Below are 25,158 nucleotides of genomic sequence, written 5' to 3' on the forward strand. Positions count from 1 at the left end.
CTGGATTCATATCATTTATTTCCATTTTGTCTGAGTTTGCATCTGTTCACACAAGATTTATAATGTCACATTTTTTAAAACATTACAAAAACAACCAACAGTGCACATTAGTGGCCTAACATGCTCCCTACATCATTTTCAGTTTTTTTGTGGATTTAACATGGAGATTGTGTTCAAAAGGTTGCTGTTTAAATACAAAAGTTTTTCAGAAATGAAAAAGAAAAAAATGACGTTTTTTTTTCCACTTGAAACGTCTTTGTGGAAAACCAACCTTAACATCTGGCTGTCTGAATTTCGGTGTCATTGTGAGAAAAGAAGAATGACAGAGTTTAACCACCTGCATCGTGGAGCACTGCAGGCATTTCCCAGCAGGTGCAGTGTGTTGTCGTAAAGCTCAGCGTGAATCCAGTCCCGTCTGAGTGGGACCTTCAGGACTAGCAGACGCCTTCGCTCATGATCTCAAACTGGTAGTTGGCACATTTGAGGCTGGCGATGGAGCAGAGGCTGAGGCTGCGGGTCCCCTGGACCCTCGTCAGCTTCACGCAGAACATGTGGGTCTGGGCGGCGGGGCATTCCCGAGCAGTCCTGCACTCACACTTCTTAGCGGCTGGAAACAAATCAAAAACAGAGTTTGAGGAGGGCTGCGCGTTGCGTCACAAGTCGTCTCATCCGGGACTCACCTGAGCAGGTCTCCCATTCGTAGCAGGTGTCCAGGTCACACGGCTCCTGCACGGCGCTCCTGGAGGACATCTTGGCCCTGAACTTGGCCCACTCCAGCTTGGCTGCGTCGACCTGCTCGCACGAGCCCTCGCTGACGAAGAAGAGCGGGTCGCCGTGGCAACGGCCGGCGTGGAAGGAGCAGATGGACATGGGGACGGTGACGCCGAGGTTCATGTTCAGAACGCAGAGGCTCTCTGTTTGTGAACTATGCACGCAAAGACACACACACACACACACACACACACACACACACTTCAGATATCTAAACATCCCAAAACATTTACATTTTTTTGTATTAACAACAAGCAAAATAGAATAAAAGAGGAAAATGTCAGGTAACACTTTACTTTAGGTCCTGGCATTGTGATCATCTATGAATGTTTATAACTATAGCTACACGTGTTATAATGGCATTATAATGCTTTATAAATGTACTTATAATGTGTTATACAGGGGGGCTTCAAATAAAGTGTTACCAAATGTCAGTATTTGGAAATGAATGTTAAATGTGGATTAAAGCTCACAGGCAGCTCTCCCGTTGGACGCAGACACACTGTGAGCCCTGGCGCTTCTCTCCTGGTCTGCACTGAACATCAGGCACAAATGGTTCCTCTGCACGTGGGACAAAAACAAGTCATTCAGTTTTTAATGAAACCACACACAACAGTATGCTATAAACATTAGCAATGGCGAGCACACAGACATGTTCATAGACAACTCTAAAACAACCAAATCCCAGGAGAATATGGACTGGGAGTCATGAAAAGCTGCATTTTCTCCTGTTTTCATGAAGTTGGACCATTTTCAAAAGGTTGAATCTTCAGTGGCACCATTGTCGTGTAAACAGACTCCCAAAATGCAACGGAAGTTTCACTTGAAAACGTCACGCAACACCTACCAAAACTTGTGTTTTTGAAGATAATAATCACATAAGTTACTATTATTCAAAACAAACTTCTGTAATTGGCTGAAAGTACAACTTCAGGTTGCCAGTCCGAGGAGCATAAACACTAGTAAAGACTTTTCCATAACGGCGGGAGCTGAAACGTACCATCAGTGCAGCGCAGGTCAGCGGGCAGCGGCGGCTCCCACGTCAGGCTGGCGCCACACCTGTGGAGGCCACTCGGCAGCGGCCGCAGGCCCGGCTCGACGCAGTTGAAGCCCACCGACTCCCCAACTCCGTACTCCTCCTTGCTGTGGAACAGCGTCATGCCGTCGGGGACGTCGGGAGGGAGGCAGATCTTCCCTGAAGATGAAGAACGGAAGAACGGTTTGGAAACCAGAGGAAGCCGGCACGTCGGCCGTGAACGGACTTACTGACGCATCTCCCCCTCGGCTGACTCCAGGTTCCACCAGGGAGGCAGTTAATGAACTGAAAGCCTTCCAGACTGAAACCTGTGAAGCACTTGAACTCCTCATCCTCACCAAAACTGTAGTACTGCTTGGATTTCTGCAAGAGGAGCAAATGAACGCCCAAGAAAAGTTATCCTGATAGACATGTTTGTATTTGCATGATACTACAATACTGTTTTCAGTTCACTGACTTCATCCTATTTATACTGAGAAAGAAGCACAAAGTTACATTCATTCTGTCATTAATAATTAATAATTTTGCAGCTTTTGCCAGCATTCTCCAAGAAAAAGCTGGATGAAGAAGTAAAGCAGATAAATAAGTGGATGTGCCGCCAGTAGAACAACTGCTCCTGGAGCAGGGAGGCCAAACATTATCAAGATGGATGGAGGGATGGATGAATCCTGATCTTCTGACACGTTACCCTGAGGTAGCTGTTTGCAGGACTGTCTGGCCGCAGGCAGCCCTCCACACCGGGGGGCAGCTCGTTCCTCCAGCCCATGGTGAAGTCATCATCATTATCACAGGTCTCCTGTCTGAATGAGAAACAAGAACCAGGAACATCTCACTCAGTCAAAGAATCCAAGCCAAGGAAATCGTGTCCAAGATTGATGAAGAGGGGTAAAAGCATTGGTCAAAGGCAGAAAAGTCATCGTACTTTTCAAAGATGGAGATGTGACATTGGTCCTCCTGCTTCGCGGGACCTTCGCAGGGCTGACCGCCTCTCAGTGGGGCGGGGTTGTCACACCGTCGAGTCCGATGTCTCTTCATGGTGGCTCCACAGCTGCTCCACGGCCCCCAGCAGCTCCAGTACCCATCAACCACCTCTGTGGACATGAAACATGAGGCCTTCACACCAGACGATTACATGACGGGCAAACAAACTGAAATATGTCAAGAAGACAGCCAAATCAAGAAGTAATTGAAGGAGAGACCCTTTACTAATCCACCTGTATTGATCGTCTCATGATTGAAACTGGGCACAGACAGTCAGGTACAATTCAGTACCTGAAGTGTAGTCTGGAGCACGTTTCTCACAGTTATCGCCGAAGGTGCCGGTCTGGCAGACACACTTGCACTCGGTGCCGGACAGGATCGGCCGGGCGTTGTTGGGACAGGGAGCACATCTACAGGTGTCGAACTCCTGGAGGTACTGCAGCAGGGCTCGTCTCAGGTGCCTCCGCTTCGTGACGGCGCAGGGAATCCCCCGAACCAGGTCTACGATGGGAAGCAGCTGCACAGAGCCACACAGGAACGCTGTCACCAGGAAGCCTTTGTGGGGGGACGACTGAGATCAGGCGTGTCAAAAACCAGAATTTGTGTGTGTGTGTGTGTGTGTGTATGTGAGTTAACCTGGTAATCCACCACTGCGGGGTTATCCAGAACAGACTTGGCCCAGTTCTTGAAGGCCGTTTTGTCCGGAGCGGCGCCTTGTCTTTCCCAGGCCAGAGCCGCCGCCTCTCTGGTCCGGCCTCCTTTCACCATGGAGAAAGACTTCTCCGCTGCCTGGACGTACGAGCCTGCATGGGATCAAACTCTACATCAGAGGGTTCCTCTTCAAGTCAGAAACACCGAGGTTAAAGACAGCACCGTGATATCTCTCTGTCATCCTGTTGTCGCCACATCTCTGCACGCTGCTGTGTTCGGTGTAGAGGATGACGGTCCACGTGGTCTCCTTGCTCAGACAGCCTTTGACGTGTTCTTCTGTTTCACCTGTTGAAGAGAACGGCTCCATTGATCCAGAAACTCAGGAACTTGAAACAGCCGAGAATATAAACCTCCAGAGCGAGCTCTGAATGAGAGAACCTGAGGATGGTATGTCAAGAGAGGAGAGAAGCCTACCACCAAGAGCCACTAGATGTCAGTGTTTGACAACAGAATGCTGCTACAGAGAAACCTACATTACTACTGTGTTTGACTAACAGAGCAAGAAAAAAGAAAAAGCAGGAGGCAGAGGTCAAAAGAACTGGAATAATAGTATAAGAAATTACTAAAAATCAAAATCAATTCGACAAAATCCAACTCGAAGCATAGAAGCGGACCTGAAGTGGTCATCTCCTCTCGGCTGTACTGGTACAGCAGGTCGTAGTGGCCTCCCAGCTTCCCGGAGCTGTAGTAGTGCGTCCCGAAGCGCTGGAAGATGTCCCTGTACAGGCCGTAGTTGTAGTCAAGAGGCAGGGCCTGGAGAAACTGGAGGAAAGGCTGCGACAGGACTAAATCCTCCGGAGGCTTCATTTCGAACGTGGACACGGGAAGAACCTGGTGGACTCGGATGAACGTGGAGTCCTAAAGCGAGAAAGGCATCAGTTTCCTCTTTCAGTGTGTGAATGCCATATGTATGTTGAAAGGTTCCAAAGACTCCATGAGCAATGGCAAAATTTGCAATTGGTTGTGAATATAACCAGTCTGTCAATTAAGGCTTCAGTCACTCACCTTCTTCTTTGAGGCCTCGAAAGCCTCTTTGCTGGAGGAGATCCGTGAGCTGCGTCTTCTATGAAAGTAGAAGATGGGGAAGAAGAACCCGTCTCCGTCCCTGGTGGCCGTTTCAGGAGTGTTTCTGGAGCTTTTCAGACTGATGGACTCGGTGTGCAGTGGCTGAGGTTCCGTGCTGAAGTCTTCCACCTGTCCGACCTGAGCAAAACATAAACTGGGTCACTGCTTTTAGAGAGGAAGTCGACCACAAGCAGACGTTGAGGTGACAATGAAAGCCAGAATTCTTTCACCGTCCTTTTATGTGACATTTTAAGTGAAAACACAGAGTGACTTGACTAAGAAACTACCACGTCCAGGAGAATCTGGACTGGACTTACTAATATAAGGACAGATTAGTTGAAAGAAAACCAGCAACATTCCAAAAGGCTGATGAGTTAATTGTTGATTGAAATACCTTGATCTCAAGGCTCTGGAAGTTGTGCGGCACTCGGTGGTAGAGGAGCGTGCTCTGAGGCCTCCTTATCCTGCAGATTCCTCCCATGAACATGTTGTCCAGCACGGCGGCCCTCGGCTCCTCCGCCAGAGCGTCGAACCTTCACACACAGAGTCCCAACCCCGACTGAAGCACATTGAACATTTCTTATGAAAATCCCCAGCCTGATCCTGGATTGATAGTTTTAAGTCACTTCCTGTGACTAAAACAACTTTATCTCAGTGCAAGTCATTTAGTAACTAAAAACAGCAGACGAGTGCTGATCGGCTGAAATGAAAAACCAAGCAGGTGAATGTTTGCGTGACCTTCCGGCCTCTGGCTCACCCGTTTCCCACCAGGTCGGCCCCCGGGGCCACTCTCTTGTCCGCCGGACACACCACCTTGAAGGTGTCACAGCCGCGCTCGTCTGAGTTGTCCACGCAGTCGTTCTGGCTGTTGCAGGTCAGGGTGGAGTTGATGCAGCGTCCTGCAATGGGAGGAGAGGGGGTTTTTACATATACCGCTCCCCAAAAGCAACAGCTGCTATGATATCAGCACAGCAGGAACTTTTGTACATGCTGTGACAGCGGATCGACAGAAGCACCGTTATCACACTTGAAGTCGTCTCTGCAGTCGGCCTCTGGCAGCTTGCACTCTGTGGAGGGGTAACAGGGCCGCTCCTCCGTCAGCTCCACGCTGCAGTCCGACCCGCCGAACTGGGACGGTCTCTGGATGGCTCGGGTCCGTAACTATGGCAACCGCATCCGAGAGAGATGCTGATCAGACCATAAGGTAAAGCCAGGTTTACACTTGCACGATTCTGTGGCACGCATTGCCACGAATCGAGTCGCAAACGGTCGCAAACCACTCGTAAAGTGGTGTGAAGTGCGCGTAAACCCGTCGGGACTGCGTGCCATGTCGGGACGAAAATTTTGAAGTTATCACCCGCAAACGTAGGTGTGTGAGAGTGTGTTTCCTGCCTGTTTCCTGGCACAGGCTGAGCACTCGGACCACGGCCCGAACTCTGTGAGCAGGCAGTTGATGGGACAGGCCTGCTGGTTACAGGCCCTCCGGTCGTATTTGTCACACAGCTGCCTGCAGCTGTTCTTCCAGAAGTAGTCGTCGTACTGAAAGCGCCTGTCGGGGCAGAAGATACAGGAGATTCAGTGAGGACAGTAATGTCATTTCTCAGCTTTAGGGGGCAGTAATGAGACGCTGAAGGGTTCGGGGTGATTTCAACCTGCAGCATTTTACTAATTTCTTTCGTTTTTTTTCCTATTTGCTCTCTAGGATTGTATGAATAATGACAAAGCATCACATTGCGACTTCAAACTTCTCTAAACTGATGTGTTTTGCCTCTTTGTCTCAGAACAACAGACATATTGGAAGTGTGATCATCAAATTGCGATGCAAATAGCGTCATGCTGTAGGAGACTTTTACTGAATGAGACATTAAGAAAATATCTGCAATGCTCATGGTTTAATAAATACAATTTAATGTTCAATTCATCACGTTTGATATAAGCTTAAAATACTTTCTAAAACGTTTCAGGGCTTGAAACTAAATTGAGCTGGATCGTCTCACTGCACCACCATGTGGCATAAAGTGGTATTACAAGTAGAAAAACTGATTTAGTTTATTTTGAAAATTTAAAGCATGCATGTAGCTTCAGAAGATGAGAGTTTTAAGAGTTACCTCTTTTGAATTAAACCTCTTTCGGTTTAATGTAAAGCTTCAGTATCACTTATTGAGTGATTTCAGGAGTAGGACGACACAGAAACCCAGCAGGACCAGGAGGGTCTCACCTCTCTCTCTGCTGCACGCCGTGGTTGCAGGTCCTGGTGCAGGCTGACCAGGGGCTCCAGGGGTACCGGTCGCAGAAACAGGCCCGGCAGGCCGACATGCAGCCCAGGAGCTGCAGCAGCAGCAGGAGGAAGCTGCTGGACCGAGCCATGAGGCGAGCTCCCCTAGACTCAGCGGATCTAAACGGTCTTTCCAGAATGTGATTCAATCTTGTCAAACAAGAGTTTAAAAAGCTGGACCTGGCTCACCACAAGTCCCGACGTCCTCCGCAGCAGATGTGGAAAAGGCTTTAAACCTGCTCTCCTGGCTGTCACTGCACTGCAGGCAGCTCCGGTTCTGAGGTCCGAGAACCACAGACCGAATATAAAACCTGCAGCAGGGATTCCTCCCCAGGACCCGCCCAGAGGCCAACAGCAACGTGAAACCGTGCTTAATAAAAACAAAAAACAGCAGCAATCACTGAGCAAAATGTCTTCTTGCATAACCTCCCGGTTACTGGAAGCAGGGAGACTTCGGATTTTCCCGGCTGCCGAGACGTAAACCAGATGTTCTGACACTTTGAGATACGGAGTGGGGGAACAACACTTCTCCTCTCTCCACACTTTCACAATCGATTTCAATGATTGGAAATTAATCAAGATAAACTCGGGACAGAAAGTTCTGGAACACTTTGTCCCATGACTGGAGGAGTTTTGAAGTCTGCTGCAGCACAACACAGGGTGAAGAATAACATGTCGATGGAAGAACATTTAGGGTTAGAAGATAATGTAGGACTATTTAGAACATGGACTTTCACATGGAAAATCAAGGCCATTTTTACAAGATTTAACAACTGAAGATTTTATATAATGTACGATTTCTCCACAAAAATGTGAAAATAATCAGTCAGCTGCTGCATAAATAAATAAGAATTTCATTAAATGATGTAAATGGTTTGAAAGGCTCACTGTTCTGGGATTGTTGTAACATGCTCTCCAGATAATGCTCAGCTCATTCTGTGATCATCTTTATGCGATTGTTGAATTTCAGCTCTTAGTCAAGATGAACGTTGACCTTTGACCTTTCTTCTTTGGTGCCAGAGGCTGCAGATTTTATTTTAGTAACTATTCCTGGGTCAAATTTACAACATGCAGAATTACCTTAGAAATACTTTTAAATTGTTTTTCCTAAATTTTTGTCCTGAAATTTCAGTGACTGCATGACGCCTGAAAAAAATGATAAAAATCCCATTAAATTGTGAAGAATCAAGTTATCTCTTGTCTCAGTTGTAAGAACTCAGTAGATACTGAACCAGAGGTGACCGATGGAAACTTTTTTTACTTGCAGGACTGTTGCACCACTTTTCTACAAAAAAGAGGCAAAAAAACAAAACAAAAAAACAAAAACAAAACATATTTGAATATAAAACTTTATTCACATTATAAAATGTTCTAAGCTGTACATAAGTTTAGCTGTTTCTCTACGTTGCAGGACACACAAACTACACAATGTCTAGTCTGAGTCATACACATGCAGAAACAACAGTACCACACGAAAGAAACTGCACGGACACTAATTTACACCTTACACTTACATTCAATGGAGAATGGCTCTAATACGATGCTTCACATGAAGAAGCTCATGAGTAGGATTCAGTTTGGTATATATTTTTTTTTTATTCTATTGTGTATGTATCTGCAAAGCCCTTGTGATGGAAAATTAAAGCCAGATGTCAGAAACGCCAATGCTAACGCCTCCCTAAGAGGATACAGTGCAATATATCACAGAAACGGTTCAGGAAAAAAAAAAGAATCATTGTGCGTAGAAAGCTGCTGTTAAATGAAAAGGATCAGCATTGGTATCCTGGAATGATGCAGCATCAAGAGAATGAAGTGAATAATTTAAAACAGGGGTGTCAAATATAGTAAAAGGCCGTGAAGCCATCGAGCAAATGGTAAAAAGACATGCTGCCACTACAAACCGAACGGTTACCGGAGGACACGGTTTGGACATTTCACTGTATTTAGCACCAGAAGGTTTCATTAGAATTTACTTCATGTTTAGATTGTAGTCATTTATTTGATGTTGTGAAAATACAGACATTTTCACTATGTATACTCTGCAAAGAAAAGCCTTAAAGTTTGAATTTAAAGGTTATTATGGCACTGTTTAACCAGTTTGGCCCACTCCAGGCTGTAAGTGTCCCCAGAGGGTTTAACTGAAATAAACAATACATCTTCAGAATATTAAATAATCTGACATCAGTTTGCAGTTATCGACAGGTGATCATGCTGACGTCTGGACAGCGCCACCACATGCATCCTCTGGCCGACTGGAGCTTCAGCGCTCGCTCGATTTTGCATAGGGTGTTTGACGCAACAGAGATCAGGAACCATCGTCTGAGGAAACGTCACGCAGCTCAGACGGGTTTATTCTCCCCACTAACGTTTCTGTATGGAGATTTTAGTCTTACTAAACAAAATGTTTGTTTGTTTGTTTGTTTTCATCTGTTACTGATGCTATATTCAGCAAAAAGTAATGTGACCAGTTTGTTTTCATGACTGAATGTGATCCAAGAGGTTTGTGGAAATGATTACTAACATGTAAAAAAAAAAAAAAAAAGAAAAAAAAATCCTCATAATTTGATGCCAAAGAAAATTAAGAGGTTTTCTACCCAACAAAAAGACCAAGTTCTAAAACGGCTTTTATGCTTTTTATGGCACCGAGTTGATTTGACACGCACTGCTGATTATATTCTAGATCCTTTCTCTTCTTCTACAGTGAGGAAAACGCTCTGATTTGAGGATCCAGCGATGTGTTTCTTCTGTCTACATGGAGTCTTCCTCCACTGAGGGACACATTCGAACAATGAGGCACCAAACCAGCACGGTGAGACTGAAGAAGACCTGTGCATAGCCCGAATATGTACATTTATTAGCTTTCCTTGAATAAAAACAGAGGGAAATGACTGCGAGTGGAAAAGTAAGTCTCAGTATGAACCGCGGCTGTGTGGTTCTACAACAGTAAGCATTATATTCCTGTTTTGTTCTTTTTGTCTTTTTTTTTTTTTTTCTCTATTTCTGCCTGGAACTCAAATATATTACAGTGATTCAGGACCCACTTTGAGGGTGTGATGGAAGGTACAGGGACGAGTTCGACAACATTAATTAGAGTAGCTCATTTCAAAGAAAACCCAGAAGAAGAAACTGAGTAACTGAATGCAGACCAAAACAAAGATGAACTCACTGGATTAAACTGACACTGCGCTTTAAACAAGGAACTTGCATATATTGTGTTATATAGTTTATGAATTTGTCCACATGTAATGATTGATCAGGTGGTGTAAAAAAACAAACAAAAAAAAAAAACTAACAGCAGACATGGAGAAAGGCTTTTTACCAGCCAGGACTGTGAAATACGAGTGTCAATCATCAATTCCTCCTCCTCTCAGGCTGCGTTCACACAACGACGTTTTCAAAAAGGCAAAACTTTGGTTGTGTTTTGGCCACTTTTTGAAAATACTGTGGAATAAAGCGATGCCTCAGACACGTGGCAAACAAATATAATCACTTATTTCTTTAACAAGTGCAGCAGTGTAACGTTTCTGACCTGCTGGTCGCCTACGGCATCATCTTAAAGCTTATCACTGGCATTGGTGGTTTCATATATATTATACTATATGGTACATACCATCTGTGACCACTAGGTGTCACTGTGTGACACCAGAATGCGGCTACAGTTGCACTGGAAAACCTCCATTACTGCTGCATTTTCAACTAAACTAACCAGGCTTCATTAAAAGGGAAATTCATTTTTTTTTTCCTGCATATTTCTTTGATTCAGTGGGCAAATCGATTAAGACACTTTTAAAACGTACATTGTTATGGAGTAATAGAAGTGTAGTCGATTTTCTTGAGACGGTTGTGTCCGTTTTTCCAGACTGCGGCTAAGTGGGAAAACTCAGTGGACTCTGAAATTTCACGTCTGGAGTTTAGCAGGACGGTCTTTACAAAGAAAGATCTAGTAAATAAATCGTGCAAAAATAAATGCATCTTGAAATTCATAAATGTTCACGATGGATGAGATTTTAACGAAAATGCCATTTCTACGTGCAAACACCACACGGTGGGAATCTGCTGAGCTCTCCAGCAGGTTGGTACTTGTGATAGTGTGTGTCGTGCCGCCACATAATCATGTCAAAACACACCGCCGAGTGTGTCACGGCAGAGAGAAAAGCCCGACTGACATGTTGTGATCGTCTGTTGCCTTCATCTTTTGGGAGAATATAAAACAGTTGATGGATATCTGGAAAAGGGTTGGGAACCACTGCATTCTAAAATCCCTCAAGAGCTGAATCAGGTCAACGTCCCAAACAGGCCGAGCGCTGGAAGAGGACTGAACATCTGAATGAGAGTGGGCTTGAATCTGACACTAGAAGATTACAATTGCAGATATTGATCTCAATAATGCGGAATGCAATGAAAACAGTGTCGATTTCTAAAGAAATGTACACCGCCGACTCGGAGCGTCCCTTCCCTGTGCGCGCTGGACGGCGGCCGCTCAGCCGGACACCATGCAGCAGAGTCCGGGGAAGCGTCTCTTCCTCTGCCTGACCAGCGGGTGAGGGGTCAGGTTCAGCAGGCTGCTGTCGTCTGCAGCAAACAAACAAACAAACAAACAAACAAACAAACAAACAAATAAATAAATAAACGCTGGCGGATCAATGTGCGTTCCACAGAGAAAATGCCAAATCTTCCATAGATGAGTTAATTCTACCCCAGGGGGCGCCAAAGAGCTTTAATGTGCAGGAGAGGTGGCCGATTAGATGAGATGTGCCAAAAACATTTTAGTTTAGGGGTCAAATCCAGCCCGGTCTCAGCTGGACTGGGAAAATAGTGCCAAAATAACCTTTAAATGTAATGTTTTCTTAAATATAGTACAGCGTTTATGTGAGAAAAATGTTGATATTTTCACAAAACCAAATAATTGTGACCGAAAATGATTAAAATCTCAACATAAAGCCAATTTTAATGAAACTCTCTGCTGCAAAAACTCAGTGAACTGCTTTAAAAAAAAACTTCTCCTACACTGCAAACAAGGGTAGCCCAAATATAAGATATCATCACTAAATTCAAGACAATTACTCTTAAAACTAAAGAAATAAAAACCAAAAATATACATATCCATGCAGCAAGTAAATTTCACTGAAAAAGAGATCTCGATATAAGAATATAAATCAAGAAATATGTCTCTGTGTCTTACATTTATCTTAAATGAAGTAGGATGAGACTCTGTGACAGAAAACCAGATGAAAGAATTAGATCAGATTTGGAGTTTTTGCTATTTTTGCAGTGTATTACTTTTCCATCGTGCATGTTTTATATATTCAGGTTTTTATTTGTTGCTAAACAGACTATATGTTTTGAAAAATCTGAACAATTAGTAATAAACCTTACTGTAATATCACCATAAAGACAATTTGAATAATACCAAAACATTTCCTTTGAAATTTAGAATTTTGTGCTTTGCTGGTAAAACTACAAATCAATTTAACAAAAACATTTCTAACTTATTTTATTAAAGGTGAATAAGCATGGAAAACGTTTTGTTTTTTGCTGCAGATGGACAAGCTGGAGCTCTGAATAACATAACGTCATAATGTGAAAAACACATTTCCTGGGGTCGTCTGCTTTGTGTTCCACACCTTGATTCTTCAGCGGAAGCGGCATCGTCTCCCTGAGTTTGCTGAGGAGGTTCCTCATCTCTCGCATGTCTCTGTGGAGATGAAAGGTCAGAGGTCAGGGCCGGTCAGGGCCGGTCAGGGCGGCGTCGGGGGGGGGGGGTGAGCTGGGCCTACCTCTCGATGTTCTCGATGTCCGTCCCCACCAGCCACTGCTCCTGAGGGAAGTCGATGGGAGACGAGGAGCGGTCCTCCAGGATGGGAACGTCGGAGCTCTCGTCCAGGCGGAAGTCCACCCTCGGCTCCGAGTCCGTTCCTGCAGGGCGGAGCAGAGAAACACACCTCAGATACTCCTGCTTTCACAGAAGGGGGGCTGAAAAGGCCCAGTTTGGAATTTGATCCTTCTAAAAACTGTCACAAATTCTTTTCAAATAAATGTCAGTGTGTGTGTAGCTTATATGCTGATTAAATTGGAAGATTTATTAATTAAAAACAATGTTTATCCTTTTCCCACCAGCGCCTAGACTCTCTGCTGCCCCCTGCTGGGACAAAAGCGCCACAACAATAACAGTGTGAATTGGAAAGGTTGTTAATAATTGATTCATTTGTTTGATTCTATTCTAATTTATATGGCAGGAAAAAATAAGATCAGTTATTAACAAGACTTCAGTTCTATCTAGGTGTGAAAACCTGCAATCAAGCTGAATGTAGAGCTTTTAATCCAACAGTTTTATCTGAAGAGATGCGAAAATGAGAGTTTATAAGCAAAAAACAAGTATTTAGAAAACTTTGTAGATCATAAATTGTAACTCGTGCTCAGTTTATAATCTGGTAAATGGTTTAGAAAGACCAAGTGTCCCCTCATGCCTGTGGGTGCAACTTAAAAGACATGAGATAAAAAAAAAAATACTTGACTCACAAGCGTGAAAAACTAAACTCCTTCCTTTGGTTTCCTTAAAACTGCATCCTGGACACTGCTGTGTGCATAATATACGCTCACAAGTTATTTTACATGAAACATTCCACTTCTTATTGCCAGAGCTCTGTATTCTGTCATGGAAAAGCTTGAGGAGGCTTTTCAGCAGAGCTGCACGATACTCTGAAACATTACTGCATCAATATTTGCAGCACATACACTGACTGATCTCCTGTTTGAAAATGCACAGCGTGTCCTCCTCCTTCTCAGACTCCTTGAGTTTTACAGAAGTGTAAATAATCATGCATTTCTAGGTAGTTGTGTGTAAACTTTGTCTTTCCTCTTTCTCCATTTATCATTGGTTATTGCAAATCTTTGATTTGTTGGCCTCAGAAATGTTTCATCTGATGCGATCACTGAACTGTGAGGAGTGAGTTAACACTAACAGTGATACTGAAAGCTCAGCGGTCGTACTTCTCCGGTGCAGCTGCAGCACCCCCAGCAGGCACATGGACTTCAGCATCTCCGTGATGAACATCTCCAGGCAGCACTGCAGCTGGATGAAGAGGCGACAGATCTCCGGGTGGATCTCTCCATCCTCTGGGCTGCGGCGCGAGGAAGAGGAGGAAGAGGAGGAAGAGGAGGAAGAGGAGGGAGGGCTGCTGGTTAATGCTGCTGCGTCGGACTCATGAGGACAGAGTCAGGAATCAGACGTCTGGCTGAGTCCTCACACTCCAAACACTGTCAGCTTTTGTCCATCGCTGCGCTGAGGAGAGTGTGAGCTGATGAATAAATTACAGCTTCTGTCAGTGAGCGACGCACCGAGGGAGGAAGTGAAGCGTCTGATGCTGTTCTCGGTGAGGCACAAACTCCTCTCTGACGCTTCAGTTTGACCAGCTGAAGGTTTAATTAACAACATGTTAGCAGGCTTTGAACAACTGTTGGAGAACAATGCAGCAAGATAAAATATATGAAGTGCACACTATGTGGTCTGCAGATGAGCTCCAGAACAGTGATGAGAGCACATCAACATGGCACAGGGCAGAGCGTCGGGCACAGTGGTCTGAAGCACACCGCCGCTGGACTCTAGAACAGTGGATACCTGTTCTCAGGAGGAACCGGTCACGCTTCTCCATCTGGCAATCTGACAGACAGTCTGGGGGGGGGGGGGGGGGTTTCTGGATTCTGCTGTTCCAGTAGGACTGCACCAGCCCACAGAGACCTGGAGGATCCAGACTGACTGTCCTGCACAGAGTCCAGACCTCATCCCGACAGAACAGAGCGCAGACTGCCGGCCAGGCCTTCTCCTCCCACACCAGAGTCTGACTCCACAAGCGGTGAACAATTCCCATGAACACTCCTAAAGCTGGTGGAGCGCTTTTCTAAAGGCTGGACCCACATCATATCAAATCCTCTGGTTTTAGAATGGGATGATTGAACTGAGGACTGGAAATTGCACATAAGAGAGAGTGAGCCTGTCTCTGTTTGCTCTGTGATGGATTAGTGTCTGGTTACAGAATTAGGCGGCTGAAGTATTTAGAGTATTTCTATTCCGGTATTAACATTCTGATCCGTGTTCGGTGCTTGTGTTTTTGATAAGAAGATGCCACATCCCTCCTTCCCTTCCCCCCCTATGCCTACCCTGAGACGGAGATGTTGGCCAGGTCCTGGTGCGCGGCCCGCGCCATGGAGCATCCTTTGGAGCGCGTGTGCTGCATCTGAGCGCGCAGGGACGGACAGTCTGCGGAGATCTCCCCCACGGAGATGACCTGCTCCCGGTACAGGGCCACCAGGGTGTTGAATTCCTGCACGGTCTGTCAGGAAGGGGGGAGGAGGGGGGAGATATCGGTAATATGAAGCAGACATCACGGAGTCACCTTGAAGCGCGCGGTGAGGGTCCGGAGGATTCACGCGCCCGTTTCTGCGCGTCTTGCCGCACCTGCTGATGATGGCGACGTGGTAAACAGCGGACACTGGTATCACTATTATTATGATTTATTCGGAGCATGAAGCGCATCAGCCCCGGTCCGGGACTCGGCTCGGTACCCACCATCCTGCTGCCGTCCACGGCCCCCTCCGTGCTCTCGCGCCGCTCCGGCTCCGTCTGCGCCGCCTTACTGAGGGGGAAGATGCTCCCTGCGGACCTGGGGCGCTTTTTCCGCCCGTACGGTGCAGAACACATGCATGCACAGCGACCGCCGGAGCCCAGACGACACTCTCCTGCCTCCGCCTGTATCCCCTGCGTCCTGCGCACCGGCGCGTCTGGAAGCCCCTTCACGGAGCGCGCACGGCGGGTCCCCGGGAGCGGGCGGGCTGTCGGGCGGAGAGGAGCCCCAGGAGCAGCCGCAGCATCCCAGCCGAGAGAGGAGAGTCACCTTCAGCCCCCTCCTGAAGGCCGAGAGGGAGGCTCCGCCGTCTTCCGCCCCTCGCGCGCTCACGTGTGTGGAGGATCCGGATCGAGCCAACAGCGAGACAAGTCGTCACCCTCCGACCGGAGATTAACCGTTTCTGAGCGGCGTCGGAGCGGGAGACCACCGCAGGGGGGGTCCGGGGGGGGGGGGGGGGGGGGGGGGGGGGTATCTTACCACTACACACACACACCTGCACTGAACGTTTAGAATCCTGCCGCAGATTATTGATCTGAGGAGGGAAACATTTAAACACGAGCAGCGGTGGAGTGTAACGCTGTTGGTGGCCGCTAGGGGGAGACGCTGGGCAGCAATCAATAGAATAGAATAGAACAGAAAGACTTTATTGATTCCAGAGTTAAATAAATAAATAAATAAATAAATAAATAAATAAATAAATAAATAAATAAATAAATCGTTACCACCAGGGAAAAGTCCCATTTCTCAGTTGGGGGTCATTGACAAAATTTCTAAAAACTCCAGCCTCTGTTCTACCACAAAATAATGTCTTTCTACAACTAAATATACGAGTTCTGATGGGATTTGTCTTTTATGCCACATTTCTTTAACTGTGAATGATACAAAACTGAAATCTCTGGAATTAAACAGTGAAAGAACTCAACTATCTCTATAAAAAAATAAAAACAGCGACAAAATTATAGCTCTCTTTTCAAGTCTTACTGGAAAAATACACGAGAATGAATAAGGCATTTCAGTGGAATAATGCCTCACTTAGAAACTACTGTTCCAATTTAAAAAAAAAACTGTTCTCAGGTCTCCACACCTTCACCTCATATTTGGATTAACTGGAAGTTTTGCAGGGCGGTGTTTTAAAAATTTAAATAGTTACGATATCAAATTGAAAAAGAAAAAAGAAACACACCATGTGCCATATTAAGTATGTTTGTCACACTGTATTGTTTTTAAAAGTGCCAAAAAAGTTCAATTGGTAAACAAAATGACAGTAAAATGTCTTTGATCCTGCTAACAATCACAGTTGCCTGATCCCTTGACTGATCTCCAGACATGGTGACGCTGATGGTTTATTGGAGATAACAAATATGACTTTTTCCAGTTCTGCAGATAAGAGCAGTGTTGTGGTTGTTACTGTTGCCTCACACTGAAAATGCTCCCGGATTGATTGAGGCCAGAGCGTCACGAGGATCGGTTTTTTTCCAAAAGTTAAAAAAAACAAAAAGTAAACACACATTGTAGGTTCATTTGTGACAGTAAAGGTTTTCTTGTAACCTCTGTATCTCCAGTAGCCAAGGTGAAATATTGCCACATATTAAATATCTGCGCCTTCTTGAGGTTGTGAGTGGAATTACAAGGATCAGCAGCCTACAAATAATTAAAAAAACACAAGTTTGTCCATGTAGCTCTGTTGACTCTTCATATTCTATAGATCAGGAACATCAAACATGAGTAAATAACGTACTTTTAACTACGAATATGTTTGTCAGTTGAGAGCAGATCGTTGTGAAACGCCATTTCATGATGTAATATTGCGCTTTTGGGACGTCAGGAAATTCCCCTTTTCCTAATGGAAAATCCCTACATGGATAAAATGAAGTGGATGCCATGCTCAGATTTCACTGCTACACATGTGGAAATGCTGATATTTAGCTTTACATGTTCAGAACTGAAATAATAAAACTTTCTCTTCCATTTCATTTGACCTGCTTTGAGTCCAGAAACACCGTCATAAGTGTAAAACAGACAAAAAAAAAATAACTAATAAGTCATTGGTTAGTTAGAATAACGTTTGTTTAATTTTTACTCATAAACACATTTTGCATTGAACACTTTCAATCTGCAGACAAAATATTTTTACTGGTAGAAACAAAATCTACAATAGATACCATCATTCGAGGCTTTAATCCTCCTAAATAGCCAAACTGAAATGCTAGAATATCTTTTTAAATAAAAGAAAAACAACAACAGATTTTTCTAATTAAATCACTAATAAAATGAAACCTAAAACAATTTTCTTTCCTCTGTTGAGTTTTTAGAGACAGAAATGTAAAATGTGCTCATTTCCAACTACAAACTGAGGGAAATAAGGCACAAAGCAAAGCAAAGGCACCACATCCTAATAAGGGTTTCTGCTTCACTCCTTCCATAAAAACTCTTGGAAGAAGTTTCTTTCAATCAAACATGAAGACGTTCATTAGAAAAAGGTCTCTGCATGTTTATTCGGTAAATCATAGTTTCTCTTCATAATCTGGAATGAAAAAACAGTCTCGATGCTGATATTCTGCACATTAAACTGGATTATTGCACATCGGGAGTTAACAATATAGATGTTTCTACTGGGTTGATCCATCATGTAAACTGTTCCTTCGCGTCTGTCTCAGCTGCAGCGCTTCTGAAAAAAAACTGGCTGTGACCTCCGGATCTGTCTTCAGAAGAAGAAGTAGTAGAGGAGGAAGCAGAGGAAGAGGAAGGCCAGGATCCTGTTGAGGGAGTGGATGTAGACGATGACCAGGCCGATGTCGAAGAGCCAGCCCCGCATGTCGGCCAGGTCCAGGGCCTCCAGCGTGAAGCCTCCGTGGACGAAGTGCCAGCGCCGGCCGGCCGTCGCCGCCCGCCTCTGGTAACCTGCAGGGGAGACGAAGACGTCACGCCTTCATCAGGCACGCTGCTGTGTTTACGCTCAGTTACCAACAGAAAAACTCGAATTCATCCATTGATTTTTTTTTTAGAAAAAAGTGTTCATACTCATAAATCACTAGAAGTTTCAATTCAAGAACTATTTGAAAAGTAAAAAAAAAAACTGTCAATATCAGAGGACAAGAAGGAGAAGTCGATCAAAGACCAGAAGAAGAACAAGGAGGAACAGAAACTGAAGAATTAAGAAAATGAGGAAATAGAATAGAATGGAAGAATAATAAGATGAGAACAACAGAGCAGATGGAAAATAAACGAGAAGAGGAAGTAGAAAAACAAGTAGAACAACATTTGCTAGAAAAACAACAACTGAAGTAGAAGAACAACAACAGGAAGTACAACAACACCTGGATGAAGAACAATAGGAAAAGAAAAAGTAGCAGATCAGAAATATCAGGAAAAGAGTGACAGATGAAAGATGGAGGAGAAGAGGGAAGGAGAAAAGCAACTGAAGAAGGAAAGCAGAACAAAACTGATTACATTAATATTCACTATTAAACAGTTCAAATTAAACTTCTTTGAAAAAGTTTTTTTTTTTTTTTTTTTCATTGCAGAAACTGGAGTTTCCTGTGATTTTTGCAGAAATGTGAAGTCAGTGAGTTCCACTGCGGTGAACTTATCAGACAGGACTGTAAAACTGATTGTAAAGCTGAATTATTAACTCGCCGAACAACAGAGAGAGCACGAGGAGATAGCTTCTCTCTCACACATTAAACCGGGTCACGGAGTGACCGGGATCTTAGCGGGGTCGGCCGCAGGTCTGCTTTTGTTTTCCCCGATAATCTAACCCCGACGTGAACTCATTCCCCCCCCCCCCCCCCCCCCCCCGACGGCCCGGTTTCTCACCCCAGAAGGGACGGAAGCGCTGGCGGCAGCTGGGCAGAGGCCAGCGCGCACACGGCCCGCTCTGGAAGGCCTGCTTACGGGACGAGTGCAATTTGGGAAAGAAGCTCTTCACCGTGCGGTTGAGCTCTGAGGGAGACGGGGAGAGACGCGTTGCAGATAATCACACCCTGTTCGAGGCAGCGTAATGATTTCATGCAGGTCGATTACCTTTGTGGAAGCTGGTGTGCGTGATGAGCGTGCGGCAGAGCGGGCACGGCGTGCTGGCGGGCCGGTTCTTGGCCAGCGTGCGGAGGCAGGGCTCGCAGAAGACGTGGCCGCACGGCTGGCAGCTGTACGGGCTGAAGTAGACGTCCAGGCAGACGGCGCAGGTCAGGCCGTCCCGCCCGTCTTCCTCCTCCTCCTCATCCTCCTCCTCCTCCTCACCGCTGCCGGCCAGGGTCGAGCTCACACTCTCAGCCTGAACACAATGCAGAATTATCTTCATGATGGTTCTGATCAATATTATCTCTGTGCTACTTATGGTTCATTATAAATAATTCATCCTAAAATCTCCTTCTTTTACTCAAAGAGATAAATTACATGCAAAATAAAGCCTAAGATTGGAGAAACATGTAATATATATCCATTTCAAATTCAAATATTGCACATTTTTTATTAAGTTTTGCATTACCATGTTGAATTTGAAATAAATATTGATCTTATCCTCATTTATTAAACCGATGTTGGTGTGTTCGCCTAAAACCCCCGATCATCTGAATGCCTTCAGCCTGCCTCACCTGCTCCAGCTGACTGTGCAGCCATCGCTCCCTCCTCCTCTGCTTCCTACGCAGACTCTTCAGGCGATTTCTCTCTCTCTTGCTCAGCCTGCTGGCGCCCGGCGAGCCGACCGGAGCTGAAAGCTGAAGATTTTAAACGGCTTCAGTTATTAAATGCATCATCAGTGTCATATGGACTGCTGGTGACACTGTGGGGGTTCCACAGAGCAACAGGCGTCCCTCCTGTCCAACATGCTGAGCTCCAGCTTTTGCCTTCTGGCACTTCTTCTTCCTCAAAGACATTTAACTTTACCTATAACATGCATGCGTGTGTGTGTCTGAAATCTAAAGGTCTCATTCTGTGCTGCAGGAAAAAAAAAAAAAAATTTAATCGCTGAATGAGTGACGCACCTCTTCTGGTTGTTGCTCAGTGACGCTGTCAGAGATGGACCGACCTCTGAGGAACATGGCGGCGTCAGACAGCTCCTCTGCGGCCTCCTCGGCGAAGTCCACCTCCTCCTCCTCCTCGGCTCGCAGCAGCTCCAGAGACGGGCGCTCTCCTCCAGGGAGGGCTGAGCGTCGGGGGACGGCGTCGCTCGAGGCTCCGCCGTCTGCGCGGGGCTGCTGGCTCGTCGATAAACACGCCGACGACCGCGAAGGCTCGCCCGCTGCCGATCTCCTCCAGTCGGCGGCGGACGTGTCCGGAGGGGCGGCGGGGCAGAAGCAGGAGGAGCCGAAGTCGTCCTCGTCCTCCATGCTGCGCCTCCTCTTGTGGGAGATGCAGTAGAGGGGGCTGAAGGTGAAGGAGGGGCTGTAGTCGCAGGCCGTCATGAGGCCCGAGGCCTCCACGGGGCCGATGTGGGGCACCATGGCGGCGTGAGGCCCCGCCTCCTCGTTGTGAGAGCCACTGGCGAGCAGGCCGGCCCCGCCCCTCTCGGGCCGCGCCCTCCTGGGCTGCACGATGAGCACGTGGTGCTTGTGCTCGTGGTCCACGCGGCTCTTGTTGAGGTGGACGGTGGCGTCCCGGCCGCAGGGGCACTCGCTGCGGTTGATGAAGTTGAAGCCGCCCAGGCGAGCCCCGCAGTGGTGGCAGTTCAGTTTACCCACAGTCCACTGGGCCTGCGTCGCACATCGGACCACACAAGAACAACGTCGATAACGACCTCAGGGTCTCAGTGTTGCGTCTGAAAAGTCTAATCATCAGTTTTAGCTCCTTCACCTGAACTGAAGAGCTCCACTTCCACTCACCTGGGTCACCGAGGTCAGGATCCACTCCGGCAACGTTTCCACGTTCACGTGCCAGATGCTGCAGACAGCAGCTGGACTTTCCTCCGAGTCCTGCACCTGCTTCAGTAGTAAATGACAGCCAATCAGGACCCGGGTCGTCTGTCTGATGAGATTTACCATCACCGCTGCTCCTTTTACGACTGAAACACATCTCGTTATCTTAACAGACGAACATAAACACGGTTTCTTTTTACGGTCTGATATGAAGCAGCAACAGAAGACAGTATAAGGTAGGTTCAAACAGTGCTGAAATCAGGAAATATACACAGACCGTTGATAAAAAAGTGGAGTCTATGAGGCTTTTTCTGCACCTCCTGCAGCGGAGCATGGTCGTCTGTCGTTGCGCTCTCAGGAAGAGCGTCTTATTCCATCTGTAGATCACAACGATAACAGTCAAAACACACGACTGAGGAGGACCCAAGAAACAAGTAATTAAGTTTATGAAATTGACAATGTTAAAATAAATACTTTTGAAGATGAAGGCAAAACAATAAGTACAATCTATTGGTTATTGAAAGGTCTGAGTATAATGTTGCTTTAAGGCCTGATTTAAAAGAAAATAAATACACGAACAAGTTTGGTTAAATCTTGTTTGGTCAGAAATTCTTTAATTTCTGATTATTATTATCATTATTATTTATTTTGTTTTAAAGATGAAATGAAAGCAACGATACATCTCAGCATAAACAAGAGCTGCTGATGTTCATCAAAACAGAGTCATGATTTTGGTTGGTGTTCTGACTTTCACAAAAAATGTTCCAAAAATGCTGTGAAAATGAGACAACAAGCAATAGTTCCCAGAGTGCAGATGTCTGATTGACGGACTAAGTTCAGATGAGCATGTCAGACTAGTTGGAGATTAAAAAAAACAAAAACATCAACAGTAACTCAAACTTGTTAGAACCAAAGTCTGCAGAAAATCATCCCACTAAAAACAGGAAACCACTGAGACCACAGTTCACACGGACTCATTGAAACTGGACAACAACAGATTAGATAACAGGACCTGATCCGATGAGATTTAGTCTGTTCATCCACATTCTGGTCCGTTCAGAATTCAGTGCAAACAGCATGAAAGCTTGGAGCCTTCCTGCCTCGTATGAACCGTTCAGGCTGCTCATCCCAGGGTGATGATACAACACCTGATCACACTTTGGGATCCCGAATACCAACTGAGTGTGGTTTAAATCCCACCCTGCACCTTGGTTGGATTTGTGACACCAACGATTTCCCAAGTTTACCTGCTATTGTGGCTGGTAAAGTTTAAATTTGACCAGAAATGTATCAAGCTTTGATACACATGAATAAACATGTGCATAAGGGTTTCCCTGTTGTGTAAGAGGAGAGCAAAAGAAAGCTCCTCTCGGGGATACATTAGGCACTATGCGAGGTAACCTGATGCTGCAGACTGTGGGAGTTATATTTATACACTCATTGAAATCAATGGCACTATTTATTAACATATGCAGCTCCGGACGGGAGATGAGGTGTCCTGGGTCAAGTCAGGGCTCTCTAGCTCTATCACACTAAATTGGGAACATATTGGCAATTCAGATTAGGAAAAGACACATTTATTCATACTGCGAAAGGAGCAGTTCTTCAATTTTGTGATGCATTGGTAATGGCAATAAACATTCTATAACATCTAAATCAGCCACATAACATACATCAGCCACATAACATACATCAGATGTGTTTTCACTGTATTTAAGGTGGAATTCTGGGGATCTAAACATAAAGCATTGCCGTGAGGTTGTGGAGTGATTAAAAGTCTTATCTGGAGCAGCTTGTGGAGGGTTTTTCTTGCAGAGTTCGAGCTTCGTCTTATCTTCAGTGCGAATGTGACAGAATGTAAACAGTGTTCTGCTAACTTAGCCGCTTAGCTCCACCGACAGCAACAGCCTCCCCTGCTACGCTCTTCCATTCAAAATCATCACTTCTCCCACAGCAAGGCGTCCGACGCTTAAACTTCACCATACTGACCCACTTACTTGACAACTTAAGGGACTTTCAACGAAGGAGCACAGTCCGAGTAAAAAATAAACGAACCGGAGCGGCCATAAGGATTTATATACCACCGTGACGTCACGGCCAGGGCTTCTACGGTGAGCGGAATGGGACAAAAGTATTTGGCGCCGTAAAAGCGATTTAAAAAAAAAGCTGACGCGTTATTAAAAAAACTTAAATATTTATTATCCTGTCTTTTAAGTTTACACTTGCTCATTTCAGGAAATTAATCAAATGAGGGTGTCATTAGGCATATTAAATTTTTTAGATGAGATATTAAAAAGCTATGAGATAATTCTCAACTACAGTTTTAATGTCAAAATCCCATTTTCGATCCTATATTACAGAGGCTGATAAGGGACACCATATTAAATCTGAAAAATGTATCACAATGAGTAGTTCTGGATGGATGGATGGATGCCCCGCCCCCTTTTAATACTTCAACACAGAAAATGCAAACGTCAACAATGGACATTTTAACTGACCAAGAAAAGAAATATGGTGAAGTCAGTGCCTCCTGTGTCCTGTAAATAGTATGGAATGACATGCGCAATTTAAGACCAACAACCCACAACAACAAAATCAACAAAAAGAAAAAAATACAACAGAGGAAAGATCTATAGAACACCATAATTAATTATATTCCTTTTCCGTCATCATCAGTATGAAGTGTAAGTTCAAAATAGTTCAAAAGCAGTCCTTCTGTACCAGTCTGTTTTACCAGCATTATGAAACCAGCATAAAGCATTATATTACACACACACACACACACACACACACAGTCTTGTATTTCTATCCTTGTGGGGACCGTCCATTGACTCCCATTCATATCTAGCCCCTAACCCTGACCCTTACCCTAACCCTAACACACACCACAACAAAGCCTAACCCTAAAGAAATGTTTTTGCACTTTTACTTTTTTCAGTAACAACAACATGGTCAAGAAAACACTGTTTCTCCTACTTAGGACCGGAAAAAGGTCCCCACAAGGCACGTCGTTCCACGTTTTGCTATCCTTGTGGGGACATTTGGCCCCGACAAGGATAGAAATACAAGAACACACACACACACACACACACACACACACACACACACACACACACACACACACACACACACACACACACACACACATTGTGTGTGGGATTGTGAGGGATCAAAAAAGAAGAAACTTTACCCGTCCAAAACTTTTTTGCTTATACTATGTATATATATATATATATATATATATATATATACATATATATATATATATATATATATATATATATATATATATATATATATATATATATATATATATGTACGTATATATATATATATGTATGTATGTACGTATATATATGTATGTATGTACGTATATATGTATGTATATATATATATATATATATATATATAGTGTGTGTGTGTGTGTGTGTGTGTGTGTGTGTGTGTGTGTGTGTGTAAACGCTACATGCATGTTTACAAGCTATGTTACATTAAGATAAACGCTGAAATGAATGTTGAAAAGTGGCCAAAAATGAGTCTGTCAGCCATAAAGCTCATCGTGTTTTGAGTCCTGGAGGTAGACCACCGATAGGTGGCAGTGGCACATTAGGTGTGTGTGTGTGTGTGTGTGTGTGTGTGTGTGTGTGTGTGTGTGTGTGTGTGTGTGTGTGTACGTGTGTCATCAGTGCGCTGACCACGGTGCTGAAAAAGTCAGTTCGATATAATAAATTGTGAAATATAAGGTAATTTTCGGAAAAAAACCTAAGTATTTCATGAAAACACATCTAAGAAATAAAAGAAATCCATGGGATTCAGCATATTTAAAACAGCATAATAAGATTA

General features: G+C 44.9%; 2 protein-coding genes across 3 annotated transcripts; both read right to left on the reverse strand.

Annotated features, from left to right (window-relative positions):
- c6.2 (complement component 6, duplicate 2) lies at nucleotides 1-15,679 on the reverse strand. The gene is made up of 21 exons (XM_030084759.1): nucleotides 15,406-15,679; nucleotides 14,997-15,169; nucleotides 13,830-13,960; nucleotides 12,617-12,755; nucleotides 6,783-6,917; nucleotides 5,957-6,113; nucleotides 5,581-5,725; nucleotides 5,322-5,463; nucleotides 4,959-5,097; nucleotides 4,505-4,702; nucleotides 4,114-4,357; nucleotides 3,662-3,784; nucleotides 3,425-3,591; nucleotides 3,080-3,305; nucleotides 2,730-2,898; nucleotides 2,496-2,607; nucleotides 2,038-2,170; nucleotides 1,772-1,966; nucleotides 1,245-1,332; nucleotides 681-925; nucleotides 1-607 (listed from the first exon to the last, which is right to left on the reverse strand). The coding sequence occupies exons 1-21, from the start codon at nucleotides 15,535-15,537 to the stop codon at nucleotides 435-437; spliced, it is 3,366 nt and encodes a 1,121-aa protein (XP_029940619.1). The 5' UTR covers nucleotides 15,538-15,679; the 3' UTR covers nucleotides 1-434.
- A 1,843-nt stretch (nucleotides 15,680-17,522) lies between these two features.
- LOC115382811 (E3 ubiquitin-protein ligase RNF180-like) lies at nucleotides 17,523-23,417 on the reverse strand. Of its 2 annotated transcripts, none has more exons than XM_030084722.1 (8): nucleotides 23,313-23,417; nucleotides 21,593-21,692; nucleotides 21,283-21,378; nucleotides 20,446-21,153; nucleotides 20,056-20,178; nucleotides 19,487-19,736; nucleotides 19,280-19,405; nucleotides 17,523-18,364 (listed from the first exon to the last, which is right to left on the reverse strand). In XM_030084722.1, exons 2-8 carry the CDS (start codon nucleotides 21,647-21,649, stop codon nucleotides 18,168-18,170), a joined length of 1,557 nt encoding a protein of 518 aa, XP_029940582.1. In that variant the 5' UTR covers nucleotides 21,650-21,692; nucleotides 23,313-23,417; the 3' UTR covers nucleotides 17,523-18,167. The 2 variants fall into 2 exon arrangements, with proteins under 2 accessions (XP_029940582.1, XP_029940581.1); XM_030084721.1 differs by having other exon boundaries at nucleotides 21,283-21,381.
- Between the last annotated feature and the right edge of the window lie 1,741 nt (nucleotides 23,418-25,158).

The sequence above is a fragment of the Salarias fasciatus genome (assembly GCF_902148845.1).
Source record: "Salarias fasciatus chromosome 7 unlocalized genomic scaffold, fSalaFa1.1 super_scaffold_4, whole genome shotgun sequence".
NCBI lineage: Eukaryota > Metazoa > Chordata > Actinopteri > Blenniiformes > Blenniidae > Salarias > Salarias fasciatus.